Raw genomic sequence first — 23,920 nt, 5'->3', positions numbered from 1 at the left:
CAAGTCGTGCCTCACAAATTTGATAGAATTTTTTGAGGAGGTAACTAAGTGTGTTGATGAAGGTAGGGCAGTTGACGTCATATACATGGATTTTAGTAAGGCGTTTGATAAGGTCCCCCATGGTCGGCTTATGATGAAAGTGAGGAGGTGTGGGATAGAGGGAAAGTTGGCCGATTGGATAGGTAACTGGCTATCTGATCGAAGACCAGAGGGTGGTGGTGGATGGAAAATTTTCGGATTGGAGGCAGGTTGCTAGCGGAGTGCCACAGGGATCAGTGCTTGGTCCTCTGCTATTTGTGATTTTTATTAATGACTTAGAGGAGGGGGCTGAAGGGTGGATCAGTAAATTTGCTGATGACACTAAGATTGGTGGAGTAGTGGATGAGGTGGAGGGCTGTTGTAGGCTGCAAAGAGACATAGATAGGATGCAAAGCTGGGCTGAAAAATGGCAAATGGAGTTTAACCCTGATAAATGTGAGGTGATTCATTTTGGTAGGAGTAATTTAAATGTGGATTACAGGGTCAAAGGTAGGGTTCTGAAGACTGTGGAGGAACAGAGAGATCTTGGGGTCCATATCCACAGATCTCTAAAGGTTGCCACTCAAGTGGATAGAGCTGTGAAGAAGGCCTATAGTGTTAGCTTTTATTAACAGGGAGTTGGAGTTTAAGAGCAGTGGGGTTATGCTGCAACTGTACAGGACCTTGGTGAGACCACATTTGGAATATTGTGTGCAGTTCTGGTCACCTCACTATAAGAAGGATGTGGAAGCACTGGAAAGAGTGCAGAGGAGATTTACCAGGATGCTGCCTGGTTTGGAGGGTAGGTGTTATGAGGAAAGGTTGAGGGAGCTAGGGCTGTTCTCTCTGGAGCGGAGGAGGCTGAGGGGAGACTTAATAGAGGTTTATAAAATGATGAAGGGGATAGATAGAGTGAACGTTCAAAGACTATTTCCTCAGGTGGATGGAGCTATTACAAGGGGGCATAACTATAGGGTTCATGGTGGGAGATATAGGAAGGATATCAGAGGTAGGTTCTTTACGCAGAGAGTGGTTGGGGTGTGGAATGGACTGCCTGCAGTGATAGTGGAGTCAGACACTTTAGGAACATTTAAGCGGTTATTGGATAGGCACATGGAGCACACCAGGATGATAGGGAGTGGGATAGCTTGATCTTGGTTTCAGATAAACTCGGCACAACATCATGGGCCGAAGGGCCTGTTCTGTGCTGTACTGTTCTATGTTCTATCATAGAATCCTACAGTGCAGAAGGAGGCCATTCGGCCCAGTGAGCCTGCACTGACAATCCCACCCTATTGTCGTACACCACAGCTGACCTGTGATCCACACTCTGATCCTTAGATGGCCAGGCAAATTGGGGAATGATAATGCAATTAAACATCATGGGGGGATGGTTGGATTCTTTTGTTGGAGATGGTCATTGCCTGGCACTTGTGTGGCATAAATGTTAATCACTTCAGTCCAGGCCTGGATATTGTCCAAGTCTTGCTGCATTTGGACATGGACTGCCTCAGTATCTTGAGGAGTCACGAACGGTGCTGAACATTGTACAATTATCTGCAAACAGCCCCACTTCTGACGTTAAGACAGAGGGAAGGTCACTGATGAAACAGTTGAAGATGGTTGGGCCTAGGACACTCCCCGAGGAACTCCTGCAGAAATGTCCTGGAGCTGAGATGATTGACCTCCAACCACCACAACCATCTTCCTTTGTGGCAGGTATGACTCCCAATCAGTGAAGGGTTTTCCTCCTGAATCCCACTTACTCCAGTTTTGCTCGGGCTTCTTGAACCACACTCACTCAATTGCTGCCTTGGTATCAAGGGCAGTCAATGTCACCACATTTCAAGTTCAGCTCTTTTGTCCATGTTTGCACTCAGGCTGTAATGTGGTGATGAGCTGAGTGGCACTGGCAGAACCCAAACTGTTGAGGGCTGGTGCAGACATGATGGGCCAAATGGCCTCCTCCTGCACTGTAACAATTCTGTGAACTGAAAGAGCAACTGGTCAAATGTAATCTTTGTATCCCAGAAATGTACATGAGTAAATATACAACTCCTTACCTCTGCGTGCTACTCCAAGGGGTGGGGGGGCTCCTGGAGGGCCCTGAAAATCAGGTCTACCTGGTGTTGGCTTAATTATTGAAGGCCTTTGAACCTGGGAGAGTTTCTGGTTCAACTCAATCATCCTGCATGGTTAAAATGAAAACATTTATTTCCATTACACTTTTTAATTTTAGGAGCAAGCATATCTCATTCAATCCCTTGATCTATCTGAATGGTAGATGGCTCCATTTACCTGTCTTTGATGCACTTTATCAAAGTCTATTGATACAGTTAGCCAACAAAAAGCTATCCATTTTAGTACCCACAGTCTCTGGGAGAGCGGATTCCAGATTTGCATAATCTTTTACGTGATACCTTTTTCTATACTGATATTTTTCTATCTTCCATCCAGACTTCACACCTGAATAACCTACTTCTAATGCCTCTGTTCTGGATCGTCTCAGAGGAAAGTTTTCCTGTATTGAATCCCTTAATTTTAAATAGCTCCATGAAATCACCATCTAAATTCAAGGGAATGCAAGCCAAGTTTATGCATCCTGTTATCACAATTTAAACCTTTAAACCAGTGTCACATAAATCTGTGTTGTACACCCCTCCATATGCAGAGTTTTCCTTGGATGTGGTGGCTAGACGCAGTACTCCAAATGGAGTCTGATGGACCATAGCATCATTTTTTCACAATTTAGAATCACAGAACTACGAGCTCAATTTTGAATTCCAAACTTCTTGTACCTTAACCTATTGCTTTTTGATGCTCAAATCCAGTTGCTTCTCCAGATCCTAGTCTCTCACCATTAACTAAAATATTCTCATTTGTCTTTCTGATCTGAAGTGAACGACCTCTTATTTTTCCACATTGAAATCGACTATAGTTTTGTCCCATTCTATGCTCAATTTACTATGTTTCTGATGAAAACTTGGATGCACATCTCTGCTTTTTCTTTCAAGCTGTTGAAAGCTGACATGCCACATTTCAAAAATCCCTACTCTCAGGTTCTTAATTCTCAACCAATCATCAATCAAAATTGCGACCAACTTCTGCTAATAATCTCTTGTAATATTAAATGCCTTTGGAAGTCATGTAGACAATATCCATAGATGTTCACCTATTCATCTTGCTAGTGGTCTCATTCAACCAGATAAGACAGACATGTCCTATCCTGCACAAATCCATGCTGAGATGCAAATGAAGCACTGGAGATAAAACTGCAAATAATATCACTTACTTTTGCCTCAAATTTGCGGTCTCCCTCTTTTCTTCAGTAAGCGTTCTTTCAGCTGAACGTGCACTTAGCTGTTGGAGAACCAGAAATCTTAAATTTTAAAAACTTTTGACCAAATATCAGCAGTTTTTCCAATTATATAAGAGAAACTGCCTGTGTAAAATTGTAATCCGACAACCACAGCCTCTTTCCCAAGGTGACTCAGTGGAAACTCCATTTCATCTCATTCAGCCTTTAAGACTGTAATGCAAAGCAAACTAAGTTTTTTATTTAATTACAAATAATATTAAATCAAAGCACCAAGATAAAAAATAAGGGTCAATGCATGACTAAAATAACAACTAAATGATGTCTGCAGGATTCTGGCAATGCTCACCGAATCCTACCAAGGGCAGGGTCTCAGGTGTTCGACTGAAGTTTGTTGGGTGAGTGCTAGAATTTTTCTCCAACATTTTGGAAAGTTTAAGACTTCTAAGTGGAAGGTAAAGACAGGTAAATTATCTTATTTTCCTACCAACACCTAACATCCATTACTAGATTATTTTCTCACTCCCATTTTACGTTTGAACCAAAATAGAGCACAATGTGAATAGTGTGTTTGTAAAGAAGGAAGGGGGTCCAAACACGGACAATTGGGGACTAGCTTAATGGTAAAAACTGGGCAGCATGGACAAGTTGGGCAAAAGGGCCTGTTTCCATGCTGTAAACCTCAGACTCGATAACTCTTAAAAGAATATGGTGAGAGTGATAATTCAGAGCAAGGGGGAAAGGAGTGCTTCTTTTTAGTTAAATGAATTTGTTTAAAATAAACAAATAAAATTGTTACATAATGCATGAATTAAATATTTATGAGATTAAATAGAAATGACAGTGCAGATGCTGTTGCAGCTGCAGCCTGTGGGAGTCTGTGCAGAACGCAGTGATCCCAGGTGACCCTATCTGCAACTTGAGGAACTTCAGTTCAGAATTGTTGAGCTGGAATCCGGGATGCATCCAGGGAGGGTGAATAGTTACCGGAACTTTGACCCAGGAGGCAGTCAAATCTCTTAGGTTAGGTAGTAAGTAGTTCTATAAACAAGGTTCTGTATTAAACACTACATCGCTGCCTTTGTATTCAATTCCCTGGAAACCTCAGTACTTTGTTAATGCACTTTATGGTCTTATTATACTGTTGCTATTTCTAACAAATTATGTCTCAATATTCCCAGATCTCTTTGTTCCTCCCCCCCACTTGGTTTCTTACCTGCCAAAATAACTCATACTTTGCTAAATTGAATTTTGTTCATCACTAATCTGCTCACTTTCAAAGAACAAAGAACAATACAGCACAGGAACAGGCCCTTCGGCCCTCCAAGCCCGTGCCGCTCCCTGGTCCAAACTAGACCATTCTTTTGTATCCCTCCATTCCCACTCCGTTCATATGGCTGTCTAGATAAGTCTTAAACGTTCCCAGTGTGTCTGCCTCCACCACCTTGCCTGGCAGCGCATTCCAGGCCCCCACCACCATCTGTGTAAAATATGTCCTTCTGATATCTGTGTTAAACCTCTCCCCCTTCACCTTGAACCTATGACCCCTCGTGAACGTCACCACCGACCTGGGGAAAAGCTTCCCACCGTTCACCCTATCTATGCCTTTCATAATTTTATACACCTCTATTAAGTCTCCCCTCATCCTCCGTCTTTCCAGGGAGAACAACCCCAGTTTACCCAATCTCTCCTCATAACTAAGCCCCTCCATACCAGGCAACATCCTGGTAAACCTCCCCCGTACTCTCTCCAAAGCCTCCACGTCCTTCTGGTAGTGTGGCGACCAGAACTGGACGTAGTATTCCAAATGCGGCCGAACCAACGTTCTATACATCTGCAACATCAGACCCCAACTTTTATACTCTATGCCCCGTCCTATAAAGGCAAGCATGCCATATGCCTTCTTCACCACCTTCACCTGTGACGTCACCTTCAAGGATCTGTGGACTTGCACACCCAGGTCCCTCTGCGTATCTACACCCTTTATGGTTCTGCCATTTATCGTACAGCTCCTCCCTACATTATTTCTACCAAAATGCATCACTTCGCATTTATCAGGATTGAACTCCATCTGCCATTTCTTTGCCCAAATTTCCAGCCTATCTATATCCTTCTGTAGCTTCTGACAATGCTCCTCACTATCTGCAAGTCCTGCCAATTTTGTGTCGTCCGCAAACTTACTGATCACCCCAGTTACACCTTCTTCCAGATCGTTTATATAAATCACAAACAGCAGAGGTCCCAATACAGAGCCCTGCGGAACACCACTAGTCACAGGCCTCCAGCCGGAAAAAGACCCTTCCACTACCACCCTCTGTCTTCTGTGACCAAGCCAGTTCTCCACCCATCTAGCCACCTCCCCCTTTATCCCATGAGATCCAACCTTTTTCACCAGCCTACCATGAGGGACTTTGTCAAACGCTTTACTAAAGTCCATATAGACGACATCCACAGCCCTTCCCTCGTCAACCATTCTGGTCACTTCTTCAAAAAACTCCACCAGGTTAGTGAGGCATGACCTCCCTCTCACAAAACCATGCTGACTATCGTTAATGAGTTTATTCCTTTCTAAATGCGCATACATCCTATCTTTAAGAATCTTCTCCAACAACTTCCCCACCACGGACATCAAGCTCACCGGCCTATAATTACCCGGGTTATCCTTCCTACCCTTCTTAAATAACGGGACCACATTAGCTATCCTCCAATCCTCTGTGACCTCACCTGCGTCCAGTGACGAGACAAAGATTTGCGTCAGAGGCCCAGCGATTTCATCTCTCGTCTCCCTGAGCAGCCTTGGATAGATTCCATCAGGCCCTGGGGAATTGTCAGTCTTTATATTCTCTAACAAACCTAACACTTCCTCCCTTGTAATGGAGATTTTCTCCAATGGTTCAACACTCCCCTCCGAGACACTCCCAGTCAACACATCCCTCTCCTTTGTGAATACCGACGCAAAGTATTCATTTGGATCGCCCCTACTTCTTTGGGCTCCAAGCATAATTCCACACTTTTGTCTCCGAGAGGTCCGATTTTTTCCCTGACAACCCTTTTGTTCCTAACGTATGAATAAAATGCCTTGGGATTCTCCTTAATCCTGTCTGCCAAGGACATTTCGTGACCCCTTTTTGCCCTTCTAATTCCCCGTTTGAGTTCTTTCCTACTTTCTTTGTACTCCTCCAGAGCTCCCTCCGTTTTTAGCTGCCTGGACCTAACATACGCCTCTCTTTTCTTTTTGACCAGTCCCTCAATTTCCCTGGTTATCCACAGTTCTCGAATCCTACCCTTCCTATCCTTTTTTACAGGCACATGCCTGTCCTGTAGCCCTAACAACTGTTCCTTAAAAAACTCCCACATGCCAGATGTGGATTTACCCTCAAACAGCCTCTCCCAATCAACAGCTGCCAATTTCTGCCTAATCCCACTAAAGTTAGCCTTCCCCCAATCCAACACCTTACCCTTGGGACACCACTCATCCTTTTCCATCACTATCCTAAAGCTAAACAGAATTGTGGTCACTATTTGCCACATGTTCCCCTACCGAAACTTTGAAGACCTGACCGGGCTCATTCCCCAGTACTAGGTCCAGTATAGTCCCCTCTCTAGTCGGGCTATCTACATATTGTTCCAAAGAACCCTCCTGTACGCATTTTACAAATTCCTCCCCATTCAGACTCCCAGCTCTCAGCGATTTCCAGTCTATACCAGGGAAATTGAAGTCTCCCACTACAACAACCCTATTTTTCCTGCACCTATCCAGTATCTCCTGACATATCCGTTCTTCCACTTCCCTTGGGCTGTTGGGGGGCCTGTAGTATACCCCCAACATAGTGACTGCGCCCTCCCTGTTTCTAAGCTCCACCCAGAGTGACTCGGTACACGACCCCTCTGAATTGTCCTCCCTCTGCACCGCTGTAATATGCTCTCCAACTAATACTGCTACTCCCCCACCTCTTTTGGCCCCTCCTCTGTCTCGCCTAAAACACTTGTACCCTGGAATATTCAGCTGCCAGTCCTGTCCCTCTTTCAACCAAGTCTCTGTCACGACAACCACATCCAAATTCCTCGTGAGCATTAAGGCCCTAAGTTCGTCTGTCTTACCTGCTACGCTCCTTGCATTGAAGTATAAGCACTCCAGACCTCCAGGCCCAGTGAGGTCATCCTCCCCCAGAGTGCTCTTCTTCTTTGCCAGCCTTGTCCCAGCCCCAAGCTCGTCCCCAGCCTCTACACTTGTAGACCTAATATTTTGATCCCCACCCATTTCCAAGCATGTTTATGTCTCATGTCTGTATACTGTACAGTCCTCCACTCCACAAAACCACTCAACTTGATAGATAGCAACTGAAAATTTCTACGCCATAAAACTAATTCCCAAGACTCAATCACTAATTAACAGTGGTCCCAGTACTCCGGGAACACCACTGTCAGCCACTCAAATCTTGAATAATCCCTACCATCTATTTTCTAGCAGGAAGTGGGAACAGCCCAGCCCAAAATCATGGTCCTTGCTGGAACCAATGATACAGGCGAAGGTCTCGCAACAGGTGCTTAAAGTCAGGCATTAAATGGAAATAAAAGACCTCAAGGATAATAATTCTCAGACTGCTTCCCGAGCAACATGCTGGAGAGAGCAAGGAGAAAGATTAGGTCAATTTACGGTTGTAGAAGGGAGGATTTACATTCGCACATTCATAAATTCTGCTGCAAGGGAAGGCAAAAAGTTGGACTGAAATGGACGGATATCCATGCAGACAGAGTAAACTGAGTAGAGGAATCATTCAAACCAGTTCACTGAGAGTCTAGGTCAGAAACTAGAGGGGAAAAAATGACCAAACTCAGAATAAAGCAGAAGGCTTAGCTGAAATAAAAAGAAAATATTGCCAGCAGAAAGGAAAAGAGGTTATGAGGCATCGAGGGACAAAAACATTCCCGGCAGGGGGGGCGGGGGGGGGGGGAAAGAAAAAATTAAATGGGGGAACAGATCAACATTCTTAAAAGGTTGGGAGTCAAGTTTGAGTGGCATCTTTATGAATGATAAACATTGAGGAACATAAAAGGGTAGTGGGGAAGTTAAAAGAAAAGTTTAAGAACTGGATCATGGAAAGGCTAGCAGATTGTATAAATGGAAAGAGTAAGGCCTTCATCAGGGTATAAAAAGCTGAAACAAATAATTCCCAGAAACTGTAAATACAAAGTCTAAAAAATTAGAAACACAAATGTCCAATTGCTTTTATGAATAGGGACTTAAAATACAAGATCCAAGATAAATCTATATGATTGAATGAATAGACAATATATTATGTACAGAATAAGGCTGTAGAGAGCATACAATGTAGGTTCATCAGGATGATGCCAAGGACGGGATCTGCAGTTTTGAAGAGATTCATGGAACACCCTGGTTTTCACTGGAGCAAAGAAAGTTTAGGGAATTTAATTGAATTTTTTAGATAGCAAAGTTTTGATGAAGTAGGGAAACATTATTTCCTCTGGCTGAGATACAACAATGAGGAAACAAAGTTGAATGTTTTACCACATATAATGTTTGACCAGAAGGATATAGATAGATAGGCTGGAAATTTGGGCAAAGAAATGGCAGATGGAGTTCAATCCTGATAAATGCGAAGTGATGCATTTTGGTAGAAATAATGTAGGGAGGAGCTATACGATAAATGGCAGAACCATAAAGGGTGTAGATACGCAGAGGGACCTGGGTGTGCAAGTCCACAGATCCTTGAAGGTGACGTCACAGGTGGAGAAGGTGGTGAAGAAGGCATATGGCATGCTTGCCTTTATAGGACGGGGCATAGAGTATAAAAGTTGGGGTCTGATGTTGCAGATGTATAGAACGTTGGTTCGGCCGCATTTGGAATACTGCGTCCAGTTCTGGTCGCCACACTACCAGAAGGACGTGGAGGCTTTGGAGAGTGTACAGAGGAGGTTTACCAGGATGTTGCCTGGTATGGAGGGGCTTAGTTATGAGGAGAGATTGGGTAAACTAGGGTTGTTCTCCCTGGAAAGACGGAGGATGAGGGGAGACTTAATAGAGGTGTATAAAATTATGAAAGGCATAGATAGGGTGAACGGTGGGAAGCTTTTCCCCAGGTCGGGAATATTAATCTAAAACTACAGATTCTTTTATTAAAGGCAATGTCTGTGCTTCATTTCTTCCTTGATGTTTATAGAACAGAAAGATGCCATTTGGTCCATCATGTCAGTGCTGTTTTTTTGCTTGGAATATTTTAACCTATTACCCTAATCCCCGTTCACGAGGGGTCATAGGTTCAAGGTGAAGGGGGGGAGGGGGGGGGAGGTTTAACACAGATATCAGAAGGACATATTTTACACAGAGGGTGGTGGGGGCCTGGAATGCGCTGCCAGGCAAGGTGGTGGAGGCGGACACACTGGGAACGTTTAAGACTTATCTAGATAGCCATATGAACGGAGTGGGAATGGAGGGATACAAAAGAATGGTCTAGTTTGGACCAGGGAGCGGCACGGGCTTGGGGGGCCGAAGGGCCTGTTCCTGTGCTGTATTGTTCTTTGTTCACGAGTGAGGAGGAGTTAAGAGGAATTTATTTCCACAGATGGTTGCTGGAACATGAAATTCTTTGCCACAATTACTTGATGCCAAGACCATTTCATCTTATCAGGATAAATAAATAAATATTTAACGCACAGCAACATACAAGGTCACAGCAGAAAAGATTAGGGTAATAGGTTAAAATATTCCAAGCAAAAAAACAGCACTGACATGATGGACCAAATGGCATCTTTCTGTTCTATGAACATCAAGGAAGAAATGAAGCACAGACATTGCCTTTAATAAAAGAATTAAAATTTGGGGGTGGAACGACAGAGTAAAATTTATTAGACATAGCACATAGGTCATTAGAAAGCACAATGCCTTCTTAGCCCACAATTATATGCTATCCAAGCAGAAGAACATCTCTTCAACCAAGCTGCTATTGCAGATTAATCATCCCTTTTGTAATCAAAAAGCAAAGGAAATATTAATCTAAAACAACAGATTAAATCTGTACACAATGGTTCTGATCTGGGGCAACAATTCAAACATCCAAACTCACCCAGTTTTCATGAGCCTTCTTCTCATGTGTGGCAATCTACAAAATAAATGAAGAAAATACTTGTTTGACACTGCAGTAACTGTAAATAAGTTAATCTATGAAATTACTGTGAAAGTAGACGAGAGGACACTATATTCGTAGAAATAAATGAAAAGAAGGCCTCAGAAAGACTGCTCAGTCCTTCAAAACTCACTATTAGAGGATGAAACACATTTGCAAGTAATGCTAACTCGAAGGGAGGGAAAAACAAAGATGAAACCAAAAACCAGTAGACAATTTCAGGAAAACCTCTGGGAAATTCCCAAACCAACATACTCCCCAGTTTCCTCAGAAATATTAAAGATTTGTCAGATACAATTTGCCTTTCTTAAATCCATGCTGGCTGCTCTTCATTTTTTGGACAAAACCAATTCTCCCCATTTTTTGATTCCAAGAAATTGGCCCATTACCAAAAAACAAGGCAGACTATTATAGTTATCCAGTTTCTCTTTCTCTTTGCACAGATTTGCTACAGTGACAAATAGATTTGAAGATGTTTAGATTGAGGTCAGAGCCTTTGCTCTTCCGCCTCTAATTTTCCCCACATTCTAGGATGAATAACACCAAGGCCCCAGTATATTCCCCATTTGGAGATCCTGCAGATTTTTGCTCTACTTCCACATTTATGTATATATGCTCTATTTAACTGATGCACTTTCACCTTCCATTTCCACTACCATACTGTGAACAAAGGCAACACTATCTTTTGACATTTTCATTATCAAATCAAACTCCATAACATTTCTTTTTCACCCTGAATTGAATCCAACTTAATTATTTTTTACTCAAGGCATTTATTAAATCTTTACCATTTCTCTTTATAGCGAAGGAAATCTGCTATCCTTAACTTGTCTAGCCTACATGTGACTCCAAAGCCACGAACATGTGGTTGGCTCTTAACTGCCCTCTGCAGTGGCCTAGCAAGCCTCTCAGTTGTATCAAACCACTACAAAGTCGGAAAAAAAGGAATAAATCCAGGTGGACCTCACAGATTTGGAGCCAGGAGTCGCCAGCTGCAGGTTAGAAAATGAAATGCAACATTTGCCCTACTTCTGTTCTATGAACATCAAGGAAGAAATGAAGCACAGACATTGCCTTTAATAAAAGAATTAAAATTTGGGGGTGGAAGTTTGTGATTTATATAAATGATCTGGAAGAAGGAGTAACTGGGGTGATCAGTAAGTTTGCGGACGACACAAAACTGGCAGGACTTGCAGATAGTGAGGAACATTGTCAGAGGCTACAGAAGGATATAGATAGGCTGGAAATTTGGGCAAGGAAATGGCAGATGGAGTTCAATCCTGATAAATGCGAAGTGATGCATTTTGGTGGGAATAATGTAGGGAGGAGCTACACGATAAATGGAAGAACCATAAAGGGTGTAGAGACGCAGAGGGACCTGGGTGTGCAAGTCCACAGATCTTTGAAGGTGACGTCACAGGTGGAGAAGGTGGTGAAGAAGGCATATGGCATGCTTGCCTTTATAGGACGGGGCATAGAATATAAAAGTTGGGGTCTGATGTTGCAGATGTATAGAACGTTGGTTCGGCCGCATTTGGAATACTGCGTCCAGTTCTGGTCGCCACACTACCAGAAGGACGTGGAGGCTTTGGAGAGAGTACAGAGGAGGTTTACCAGGATGTTGCCTGGTATGGAGGGGCTTGGTTATGAGGAGAGATTGGGGAAACTGGGGTTGTTCTCCTTGGAAAGACGGAGGATGAGGGGAGACTTAATAGAGGTGTATAAAATTATGAAAGGCATAGATAGGGTGAACGGTGGGAAGCTTTTCCCCGGGTCGGTGGTGACGTTCACGAGGGGTCATAGGTTCAAGGTGAAGGGGGGGAGGTTTAACACAGATATCAGAAGGACATATTTCACACAGAGGGTCGTGGGGGCCTGGAATGTGTTGCCGGGCAAGGTGGTGGAGGCGGACACACTGGGAACGTTTAAGACTTATCTAGACAGCTATATGAACGGAGTGGGAATGGAGGGATACAAAAGAGTGATCTAGTTTGGACCAGGGAGCGGCGCGGGCTAATTGTTCCTGGTTTCTCGTTTCAAGGCTTCATTCTACGATCATCTTGCTGGTGCCAGTACAGAGTGAGACTGCGGATAGTTGGGAACCTGTCTCGGGGGCAGGGGATTCATATGGTGTTCGTGGGAGTGGAAATGACTAGGGTTGGGAAGCATTTTCCGATCGGGGCCATTGTGATCTCCTGGACTCGTTTCGATCGCCTCAGGGGGTCGGAGAGGAATTTCCCAGATTTTTTTTTCCCCATATTGGCCCTGGGGTTTTTCACTCTGGGTTTTCGCCTCTCCCTGGAGATCACATGGTCTGGAATGGGGGGGTGGGGGTAAGTTAATAGGTTGTAATGAACAAAGCATCGTAGCTGTGAGGGACAGCTCGGTGGATAGGATATTGGTATGTAGATAGGCTGGAAAATTGGGTGGGGATCCTGGATTCAGGATTCAATCCTGGACCGGGGAGCGGCGCGGGCTTGGAGGGCCGAAGGGCCTGTTCCTGTGCTGTATTGTTCTTTGTTCTTTGTTGTTCCCAATTCCTCTAAGACTCAAGGCTATCACTGAGCATTACAGAACCATTAGACATCCTTTCCAGTTACCTGATTTTTGAATGATCTTTCAGTCTTATGCAGCTCTTCTTCCATTTCCCGAATTCTTTGTCTATTAAGACAGAAAGGAAAACCATTAGCAAAGCAAAGGAATTCTTCCAGCTTACAGAGGACCATGGCTTAAAAAATGCATCAGAAAAAAACTACGTTGGTTTTGGAGGCGTATGAAAAGCTATAAGACAGAGCATGGCTGTTTTCAAAACATGCTGAAAGATAAGCGAATATCATCCATCACATTAGGAAGATAAGGTTGCACCAACAGATCACACAATTGGAATACTATGTCGAATTTTGGACATGAATGTACAAAAGCACAATTAGACTCCAAGAGATGGAAGAGACACAGTCCATGAGACAAGAACTTTATACAGCATTTGTGATGCATTGAGATGGCCAAGATCCTTCACAGGATTCTTATCAAACAAATTCGACACCAAGCCACAGAAGGAGACATTGGGGAAGAGAACCAAAAGCTTGGTCAGAGATGCGGGTTTTAAGAAGCTCTTAAAAGGAGCAGAGGCACAAGAGGTGGAGCGGTTTGGGAAGGAATTTATGTTTACAGTCTTGGCAGCTGGAGGCATGGTTACCAATGGTGGAATGATTAAAGCCAGTGATGAGTAAAATACCAGAGTTGGAAAATCAGAGAGCTAGGGGCTGAGGAACTGAAGGAGGTTACAGGTAGTGAATAGTGAGGTCATGAAGGGATTTGTAAACAAATGAGCCGCTGACCAATAAGGAGTCAATCTCAGTCATCGAACACAGGGGTCATTGGCGAATGAGATTTGGTGCGAGGTATGACATAGACAGCAGAGTTTTTGATTACTTCAAGGTGAACAGGTGGAAGGCCTGTCAGAGCCGATTCTAGGTGCCAAAGATCTGAAATGAGGAAAGGTTGGAGATGACTCAAGAGTAGAGTTCAGAGTATACAAGATTGTGAAGGTCCAAAAAAACTGGTGAATCAGTGCTCCATTCCAAGCTAAACCAAAAGAGCACCACCAGGATTCAAACTGATGACAGAGTCAAAGAGTGTTTCTCTTTCACATGGAACAACCCACATGTAGTGGTGGCAAAAACCTTGGAATAATTTCAGAGACAAGGCAAATTGCACTGGATGAGAGCTAAAGGGAACAGTTAGTTACATCTGGATGGATGAAATAGAATGAATCAAATGGTGTGCTGACCTTGCAATCCTCCTCCCACCATGCACAAATTACAACTGGGATTTGGGCAGCTTCAAAAACAGATTATGGAAGATGAATTTTCTGTTAAATTCGAGCTGACTTCAAACTGTCTCCTGAATTGAGCTTCACCAAACTGAGCTCCAAATTTTATTCAGCTGAAAAGAACAAAAAAGCACTAGAGGCTTCAAAGTGATTTAGAGAAGTTGAGTGGGAAAATACATGGCAGATGCAATATAACTTGGATAAATGTGAAGTTATCCACTTTGGACAGAGAAACAGAATGGCAGAATATTATTTAAATTGTGATGAATTGGGAAACATTCAGAACTTGGATTATAATTGTAAGCATTTCAAACCCAGTTAAATCCCATATTGCTTTGGTTTTACTATTCTGAGTTAATGAAATAAACTTGTTTATAACGTAATCTGACATTCAAGTGTTATTTGTTCACTGATCAGTATCAGAAGTGATTTCTTGTTAGGTCAACTTTCAACCCATAGAGTTGCTTGTGGAAGTTTCCCAGTATCAGGGCATTAGCAAGTATTTAGAATATATCCAACATGTAAAATTATTAAGGAAGAGAGCCAGCAGCCCACTGTGTCCAGCCATATGGTAAAGACGGTGGCCTCTTCCCGAGTGCACCGCAGAATCTTGCTGGCCAGCAAAAAGGTGCTGTCAGCTGCCTAAAACGCTGTGCCGTGGATCAACTCGTGGATGAACCAGGCGGTGTGGAACCCTGGTCAGTGGTGGTTTACTGGTACAGGCGGCAGGCACCAGGGCCTCAGACTCTTTTGGCTGGCAGCAATGGAGAAAGCCTGCCAGCTCCAGAGCAAAGATGAAGAAGCCAGGAGGAGGCGGCCAGAGGAAGGGAGTCAGTAGTGGGTGAAAAGTACCAAAGTGACTGGAGGCTGGACAAGTGACTCCTGAAAGAGGGCAATCATCTGGTGCCAGGTAGCGATCTGGCTGCCGGGCAGGAGGGACTGAAAAAACAAAAAGTGGGGTTTTAAACCTAAATTTAGCTGCAGTGTGTGCATTGTCCAGACCCCTCTGCATCTCAGAGCCATGCAATCTCCCATCATTTAGGTGACGTACTTTTTTATTCTTTCCTGCCTAAACAAATAATTTCACATTTTGCCACGGTATATTTCATTTAGCAGATCTTTCCCTACCCATGTAACCTATCAATATCCACTTGCAGCCATTTTATGTCCTCTTCCACAACATACCTATCAGCCTCATCAGCAAATTTAGCAACCATACCTTGGAAACTCTAGAAACAGAGCAGATGTAGGTCATTCAGCCCTTTGAGCCTGCTCCGTCATTCAACATGATCATGGCTGATCCTCTTTCTTTATCCTGACGCTTTCCTTCTTGCTATTTACCACACCAAATTTCCGTGTCATCTGCAAACTTACTGATGAAACCTCCACATTCATATCTGGATTATTAATGTATACTCCAAACAGCAAGGGACCCAGCACCGGTCGTTGCAGTACACAAACTGGACACAGGCTTCCAGTCACAAAAACAACCTTCAATCATCATCCTTTGCCTCCTGCCGCTAAGCCAATTTTAGATCAGATTTGCTCTGGATCCCATGGGCTCTTACCTTCTTGATTAGTCTTTCATGAGGGACCTTGTCAAAACCCTTACTGAAGTCTGTATCGACTACATCAACTGTACTTTCCTCATCTACATATATAGTCACCTCAAAAAATTCAATCAGATTTGTTAAACATGATCTCCCCGTGACAAAGCCATGCTGACTATCCTTGATTAATCCTTGCCTCTCCAAGTGGACATTAATTTGGTCCCTCAGTATTTTTTTCCAATAATTTCCCTACCACTCAAGTTAGACTCACTTGCCTGTAATAACCTGGTTCTTCCCTACTTAAATGATGAGACTACATTCGCAGCCCTCTGCATCGCTCCTATGGCCAGAGAGGATTTGAACATCAGCGCCAGGGCTCCTGAAATCTCCTCCCTGGGCTCAGACAGCAGCCTCGGATACATCTTACTGAATGGCAGACTTGAGGAGCATACGCCTGCTCCTAATTCGTTATGTTCACAATGGGAATTGGCTGTGTTTAAAATAGCTATTACGTTTCTCATATTACATCATATTACTCTTGAAGATGTATTTAATTGGCTGCGAGCACTTAGCGATGTTCTACAAACAGGAATGGTTTTAGATAGTTAAAAGCAAAATACTGCAGATGCTGGAATTTGAAACAAAAACAGAAAATGCTGGAAAATCTCAGGTCTGACAGCATCTGTGGGGAGAGAAAAGAGCTGATGTTTTGAGTCTAGATGACCAGCTTTGACAAAGGGTCATCGAGACTTGAAACATTGGCTCTATTTTCTCCCCACAGATGCTGTCAGACCTGCGGAGATTTTCCAGCATTTTCTGTTTGTGATGGTATTGGATTGTGTTGTGAAATGCCCCCAAGCTGTGAAGAGTGATTTTTACAAATGAATAGAAGCCATTGAACTACTCACTTGTACATCTTTACTTCTTCGACAGCCTGGAGCGCTTTTTCATCAGCCGCAGACAGTTTCAGTTCCTTCTCTTGACGCTGACACTCTTCTTGGGTCAGCTTCCTATAAAGGGGAAAAGTAAAACAGACAAACCAGTAAACTTAGGGTGCAACCGGATACAAAGTGGGCAGTAGTTCATCACTGATTCTAACTGGTTTCCAACACATTTCATTTTGAGAGAATAATCAGTCGTGTCTATCAACAAGTCACCTACCTCCTCAGAACTAATAACAGAAAGCACATCTGCCAGATTCACAAAAAAATCATTACAGTCAGACCTCCATGTTCTTCCTACCAAAATGAATCACCTCACATTTCTCTTCATTGAACTTCATCTGCCACTTGTCCACCTATTTCACTAATAGTCTATGTCCTTTTGAAGTTCTAAACTCCTCACAATCTACAAAGTTTCCAAGTTTCATATGATCTACAAATTTTAAAATTGTGCCCTACACATCAAAGTCATGAATATACATCAGGGAAAGCAAGGATGTCAACACTGACCCCAGGGGAACTCTACCACAAACCTTCATCTAGCCTGAAAAACAACCATTAACCAAATTTCCTATCACAGTCAGTTTTGTACCCCTATTGTTACTTTAACTTTTATTCCATGCTAGAACTTTGCTCAAAGGTCTGTTGTGGCACTGTATCAAATGTTTTTGGAAGTATATGTACTCTACATCAATAGGATTGCTCTCATCAGCCCTCTTTTGTTACCTCTTCAAAAGCTCCAGCAAGTCAGTTAAACACAATTTTCCCAAGCTAACTTTCCTTAATTAACCTGCATTTTTTCTATGTGACTATTCATTTTGGCCCAAATTATTGTTCCGAGAAGTTTGACCCCCACCGGAGTCAAACTGACTGGTCTGTAGTTGCTGACCTCATCTTTACACTCGTTTCTGAATAAGACTAACATAACAGTTCTGCCATTCAACCACCCGATAGGTAAGCCTTCACAAACTTTTATTCCTTGGTGATTGTAGATGGTGATTTAGAATGCTAAATGTAGCACAGAAGGTAGCCATTCAGCAGGGTGGATACTAGCTCTTCAATTTCAGTGAACACACCTAATCCCATCCCCTTGCATCCTTTTATATCCTCCCCTTTTTAAACACTTATCCAGTTCCCCATTTGAATTATATTCGGATATATCAAACATTCAAATAGCCTGGTATGAAAACATTCCTCACTTTCCCCTCATTCTTCTCATGTTACTCCAAGGTCCTATTAATGACTCTCAGACTTACTTCTGCAAGGCCATCTCCTTCTGGTGGTAGAGCTCAGTCAAGATCTCCAGCTTCTGCTGCATAGTTTTAAATTCATTCTCAAGCCTTGACTTCTCCGTTTCAGTGGCTACAAAGTTGTGTTCGAGTTGCTTAATTTGCTCTGGGCAAGGAAGGTAAAATGAAAGTGACAAGTTAGTGCCATCCTTCTCTTTCATCCTCCCTACCTTTGCACAGAATTAAGTTTTTAGCAAGGCCAGACTGGAGCCAAGCTCCAATGGTCAAGACAGTCTTTTTTTAAAACATGTACTGAGTCGCTGTGGGTGGAACTCAAACAGGAAGGGTGCAGTCACTATGCTGGGGGTGTACTACAGACCACCCAACAGCCCACGGGAAGTGGAGGAAAGGATATGTCAGGAGATTCTGGATAGGTGCAGAAAAAATAGGGTTGTTGTAGTGGGGGACTTTAATTTCCCTGGCACAGACTGGAAAGTGCTTAGAGCTGGGAGTCCGGACAGGGAGGAATTTGTAAAATGCGTACTGGAAGGTTTCATTTTCTATGATTTCTATGGAAGGTTTTTTGGAACAGTATGTAGATAGCCCGACTAGAAAGGGGGCTATACTGTACCTAGTTCTGGGAAATGAGCCCGGTCAGGTCGTCAAAGTTTCGGTAGGGGAACATGTGGCAAATAGTGACCACAACTCTGTTAACTTTAGGATAGTAATGGACAAGGATGAGTGCTGTCCTACGGGCAGGGTGCTAAATTGGGGGAAGGCTAACTATAGCCGGATTAGGCAGGAATTGGTGGATGTTGATTGGGAGAGGATGTTCGAGGGTAAGTCTGCGTCTGGCATGTGGGAGTCTTTTAAGGAACTATTGATAAGGCTGCAGGATAGGCATGTGCCTGTAAAAAGGAAAGATAGGAAAGGTAGGATTCGAGAGCCGTGGATAACCAGGGAAATTGAGGATCTGATTAAAATGAAAAGGGAGGCGTACGTTAAGTCCAGGCAACAGAAAACAGATGGAGCTCTGGAGGAATACAGAGAGAGTAGGAAAGAACTTAAACGGGGAGTTGGAAGGGCAAAAAGAGGTCACGAGATGTTCTTGGCAGGCAGGATTAAGGAGAATCCTAAGGCATTCTATTCATAGGAACAAAAGAGTTGTCAGGGAGAAAATCGGATCTCTCAAGGACAAAGGAGGGGAATTATGCTTAGAACCCAAGGGAATAGGGGAGATCCTAAATGAATACTTTGCATCGGTATTCACGAAGGAGAGGGGCGTGTTAACCGTGAGTGTCTCGGAGGGAGGTGTTGACCCGTTAGAGAAAATCTCCATTACAAGAGAGGAAGTGTTAGGTTTTTTAGGGAACATTAAAACTGACAAAGCCCCAGGGCCTGATAGCATCTATCCTCGACTGCTCAGGGAGACGAGAGATGAAATTGCTGGGCCTCTGACGGAAATCTTTGTCGCTTCTTTGGACACGGGTGAGGTCCCTGAGGATTGGAGGATAGCGAATGTGGTCCCGTTGTTTAAGAAGGGTAGCAGGGATAACCCAGGAAATTATAGGCCGGTGAGCTTGACATCCGTGGTAGGGAAGTTGTTGGAGAGGATTCTTAGAGACAGGATGTATGTGCATTTAGAACGGAACAATCTCATTAGTGACAGACAGCATGGTTTTGTAAGAGGGAGGTCGTGCCTTACAAATTTGGTGGAGTTTTTTGAGGAAGTGACAAAAACGGTTGATGAAGAAAGGGCCGTGGATGTCGTCTATATGGATTTCAGTAAGGCATTTGACAAAGTCCCACATGGCAGGTTGGTTAAGAAGGTTAAGGCTCATGGGATACAAGGAGAAGTGGCTAGATGGGTGGAGAACTGGCTTGGCCATAGAAGACAGAGGGTAGTGGTCGAAGGGTCTTTTTCTGGCTGGAGGTCTGTGACCAGTGGTGTTCCGCAGGGCTCTGTACTGGGACCTCTGCTATTTGTGATATATATAAATGATTTGGAAGAAGGTGTAACTGGTGTAATCAGCAAGTTTGCAGATGACACAAAGATGGCTGGACTTGCGGATAGCGAAGAGCATTGTCGGGCAATACAGCAGGATATAGATAGGCTGGAAAATTGGGTGGAGAGGTGGCAGATGGAGTTTAATCCGGATAAATGCGAAGTGATGCATTTTGGAAGAAATAATGTAGGGAGGAGTTATACAATAAATGGCAGAGTCATCAGGAGTATAGAAACACAGAGGGACCTAGGTGTGCAAGTCCACAAATCCTTGAAGGTGGCAACACAGGTGGAGAAGGTGGTGAAGAAGGCATATGGTATGCTTGCCTTTATAGGACGGGGTATAGAGTATAAAAGCTGGAGTCTGATGATGCAGCTGTATAGAACGCTGGTTAGGCCACATTTGGAGTACTGCGTCCAGTTCTGGTCGCCGCACTACCAGAAGGACGTGGAGGCATTGGAGAGAGTGCAAAGAAGGTTTACCAGGATGTTGCCTGGTATGGAGGGTCTTAGCTATGAGGAGAGATCGGGTAAACTGGGGTTGTTCTCCCTGGAAAGACGGAGAATGAGGGGAGATCTAATAGAGGTGTACAAGATTATGAAGGGGATAGATAGGGTGAACGGTGGGAAGCTTTTTCCCAGATCAGAAGTGACGTTCACGAGGGGTCACGGGCTCAAGGTGAGAGGGGCGAAGTATAACTCAGATATTAGAGGGATTTTTTTTACACAGAGGGTGGTGGGGGCCTGGAATACGCTGCCAAGTAGGGTGGTGGAGGCAGGCACGCTGACATCGTTTAAGACTTACCTGGATAGTCACATGAGCAGCCTGGGAATGGAGGGATACAAACGATTGGTCTAGTTGGACCAAGGAGCGGCACAGGCTTGGAGGGCCGAAGGGCCTGTTTCCTGTGCTGTACTGTTCTTTGTTCTTGTTCATTCCCCCTGATTTCCAATTGGCTTGGGGTGTTAAATTTTGTTTTTCCTCCACTTGTAGATTACATGTTAGGAATGAGGATGTTTCTTTTGTGCATATTGTAATGGTTCAGGTCAGAAACTCCAAAGTGTTCTCTGGAGCCCGTCTGGATCATAAGTTTTGCATCTTAAATTTGTCCAGGATAAGCTTGAGATGTTTCACTTCAGGTATGATTCAAGTCGCCCACTAGGGAGCTTTTATCAAACAAAGTTTATTTAAGAATATAGTTTACATGTATAGTAAGAAAATTAGCAAGAACTTTTATCAATTACAAACAATGATAATGATATTCTTAAAGATATCTCCAATGTTCCAATCAACCCAATCCCACAGACAAAAAACCCTTTTCATAGGTTTAACACAGCACAGACTAATGCTCACGTAATGGTGGAAATTGAGTCCTTTGGTTGGAGAATTGAAAATTCTGAGTCTTTTTACACTCAGAATAGGTTGAAGTCAGAACGGCTTCCCAGACATCAGGGACTTTAGGCAAACTACTAGCAGCAGGAAGGCAAAACCTTGCTTTAAGATCACCAGCAGAATTTCCAAATAAAATAGGGAGAGAGACTTCTGTTCAGCTTGCTATCTCTGTTAAAACCCAATTGCTGCCCAGAACTGAAAATGAAAACTGAAACTCAGTGAAAAACCTGCCCAAAAACACATGACAGTCCTAACAATGCGGGATCATAAAACTAATCCCAGAGTAAACACAAACAACCCCCACTTAAGCCACTTAAGTAGCAATAAAAGGACTTAATGTAGTCAGCCCGGCAACATAATGACATCAGCTAAGGCTACGAGCTGAGAAACACTGACAGAAAGCTGCAGAGAAAATGATTTTAAAAAATCTCTTAAAGGTAAACTAATGTCACAATATTGTGATACACAATATATCATAATTATATGGACCAGGAGTTTTAAGCTGTCCATCGTTATTCATATGTACATACGTAGAATGAGTTGCCAGTTTAATCCAAGGATTTATGCTGGCCTGTTTTATAACTGACAACTGAGTGATTAGACAGGCATAGCTTAAATTAGGGTCATTGCAGTTTGCTGATCACATTGTTTCATCAACATCACTACTGTGATAGTTGGGCTAGTGTAATCAGTCTATTGGTCTCCTTTCAATTGCTAACCACAGGCTAGTTACTTTTATGCTGTTAGGTGCGTACCCATACTCATTTGGAAATGACAACAGTTCCACTGATTTACAATGTTCACAGAAAATTGAATGGTGGAAATGTGCTGGTGGGCAGTGGATAGCACTGCTGTCTCACAGCGCCAGGGACCCTGGCTTGGGTCACTGTCTGTGCGGAATCTGCATGTTCTCCCCGTGTCTGTGTGGTTTTCTCCAGGTGCTCCGGTTTCCTCACACAGTCTGAAAGATGTGCTGGTTTGGTGCATTGACCGTGCTAAATTCTCCTTCAGTGTACCCGAACAGGCGCCGGAGTGTGGCGACTAGGGGATTTTCACAGTAACTTCATTGTGGTGTTAAGCCTACTTGTGACACTAATAAATAAACTTGAAAATCATTCCCCAAAGTACTGGTTTAAAAATCAGCCTTGAAATTATAGAACAGTTTCACTCAACTAGGGAGCTCTCCCTCCATCAGTATCGAACCCCAAGACAAGAAAGCAAAAACAAAGACATAGGAAAAAAATGGCTCTGCCAACAGCTCGGTAGCTCCACATGGTATGCACAGAACAGAAAGATCCCAGATTTGAACCTGATTGTGTGCTGAATAAGTCTCTCAGCTGAGGTGGCAGCAGAGAGGTTAGCTTCAGCACCCTGATAAGGAAAAAAATATTATGCAAATTCAAGATTTATTTTCATTGTTTGCAGGTCAAACTGTCACACTCATTTACACAAAAACACAATCTTACCCTCCAGTTCATGCCGAGCTTTGATTTCATCCGTCAGTTTGGCTTGGAAATGGTCTTTTTCTTCTTCAATGATTTTCAAAGTGGTTTGTACCTTAAGAGGAAGATCAAAGAGAGAATGACACCCCATACACCCAACAAAAATATCACCATTCTAACCAAACACACACTGGACTCCTCTGCAACTCACCCTTGAAACATCCATCATTTGCTGAATCTTCATTTTTATCTTTTTGCTTTTATCTAAGGAAGAAATAGTTTAAATAGTAAAACTGAAGTGGCTTAAAATATTGCAAAAAATTGTTCATATAACTCATATCTCAAACTTCTCACTGCACCTTGCATGTAATAAATTATTTTGAAGTGCATAAAGTTATAGTGGTTTCACGGACTCCAAGGGCCAGCCAACGCCTCGAGGAACGGATGCGCAAGAGAGGTTGTGTGATGGTAGATTTTGTTTTAATACAAGTATCCACCTTTAAAACACATTCTTGTTCCAGCACAATTTGTAAATGAGGGACATGCCCAAATAGAGCTGCCAACATTTTCATTACAGCATGATAACTGCGCATGTTCAATATTTAAAACCAAACCGCTCCTGACCTCCTCCGATTCTCCCGTTTGCTGCTTCCCCTAACCCTCCCGCTCACCATTTCCCTCCTCCGATTCTCCCGTTTGCTGCTTCCCCTAACCCTCCCGCTCACCATTTCCCTCCTCCGATTCTCCCGTTTGCTGCTTCATCCTATCCTCTCGCTTGCTGCCACTGTTCTACTTCCACCCATACAATGCAACATCCTGAGACTTCCACACCCTCTGACTCGCAGCTTCCTCTTCTGAACCCTTGCTGCTTTCCACACTTGCTGGATGACTTGTTTAACTCTCCCAGGCTGTTGTAAAAATTGGGCACCACTGAGCTAAGTGATGCAATATCGTTTGATGTCTGAAACAGTTGGGTGACACTGGTTGACAGAAATCACTGATCAGTCAAACTCTCAGTCCTTCTTCCCAATGGATCTTTGAATGTCCTT

General features: G+C 43.4%; 1 protein-coding gene across 2 annotated transcripts in view; it reads right to left on the bottom strand.

Moving 5' to 3' along the window:
• The window catches only part of LOC144493364 (transport and Golgi organization protein 1 homolog), a 105,919-nt gene that overhangs the window by 29,164 nt on the left and 52,835 nt on the right, over positions 1-23,920 (bottom strand). For both annotated transcript variants that reach the window (XM_078212173.1, XM_078212172.1), the window contains exons 16-23: positions 23,083-23,135; positions 22,896-22,986; positions 18,059-18,197; positions 16,770-16,871; positions 13,080-13,140; positions 10,420-10,455; positions 3,311-3,378; positions 2,082-2,206 (exon numbers count right to left, since the gene is read on the bottom strand). In XM_078212173.1, the coding sequence (XP_078068299.1) occupies positions 2,082-2,206; positions 3,311-3,378; positions 10,420-10,455; positions 13,080-13,140; positions 16,770-16,871; positions 18,059-18,197; positions 22,896-22,986; positions 23,083-23,135 (675 nt within the window). The remainder of the gene's footprint in view (positions 1-2,081; positions 2,207-3,310; positions 3,379-10,419; positions 10,456-13,079; positions 13,141-16,769; positions 16,872-18,058; positions 18,198-22,895; positions 22,987-23,082; positions 23,136-23,920) is intronic.

This window comes from Mustelus asterias, chromosome 5 (genome assembly GCF_964213995.1).
Source record: "Mustelus asterias chromosome 5, sMusAst1.hap1.1, whole genome shotgun sequence".
NCBI classification, from domain to species: domain Eukaryota; kingdom Metazoa; phylum Chordata; class Chondrichthyes; order Carcharhiniformes; family Triakidae; genus Mustelus; species Mustelus asterias.
This window is presented reverse-complemented; position numbering and strand designations above follow the sequence as displayed.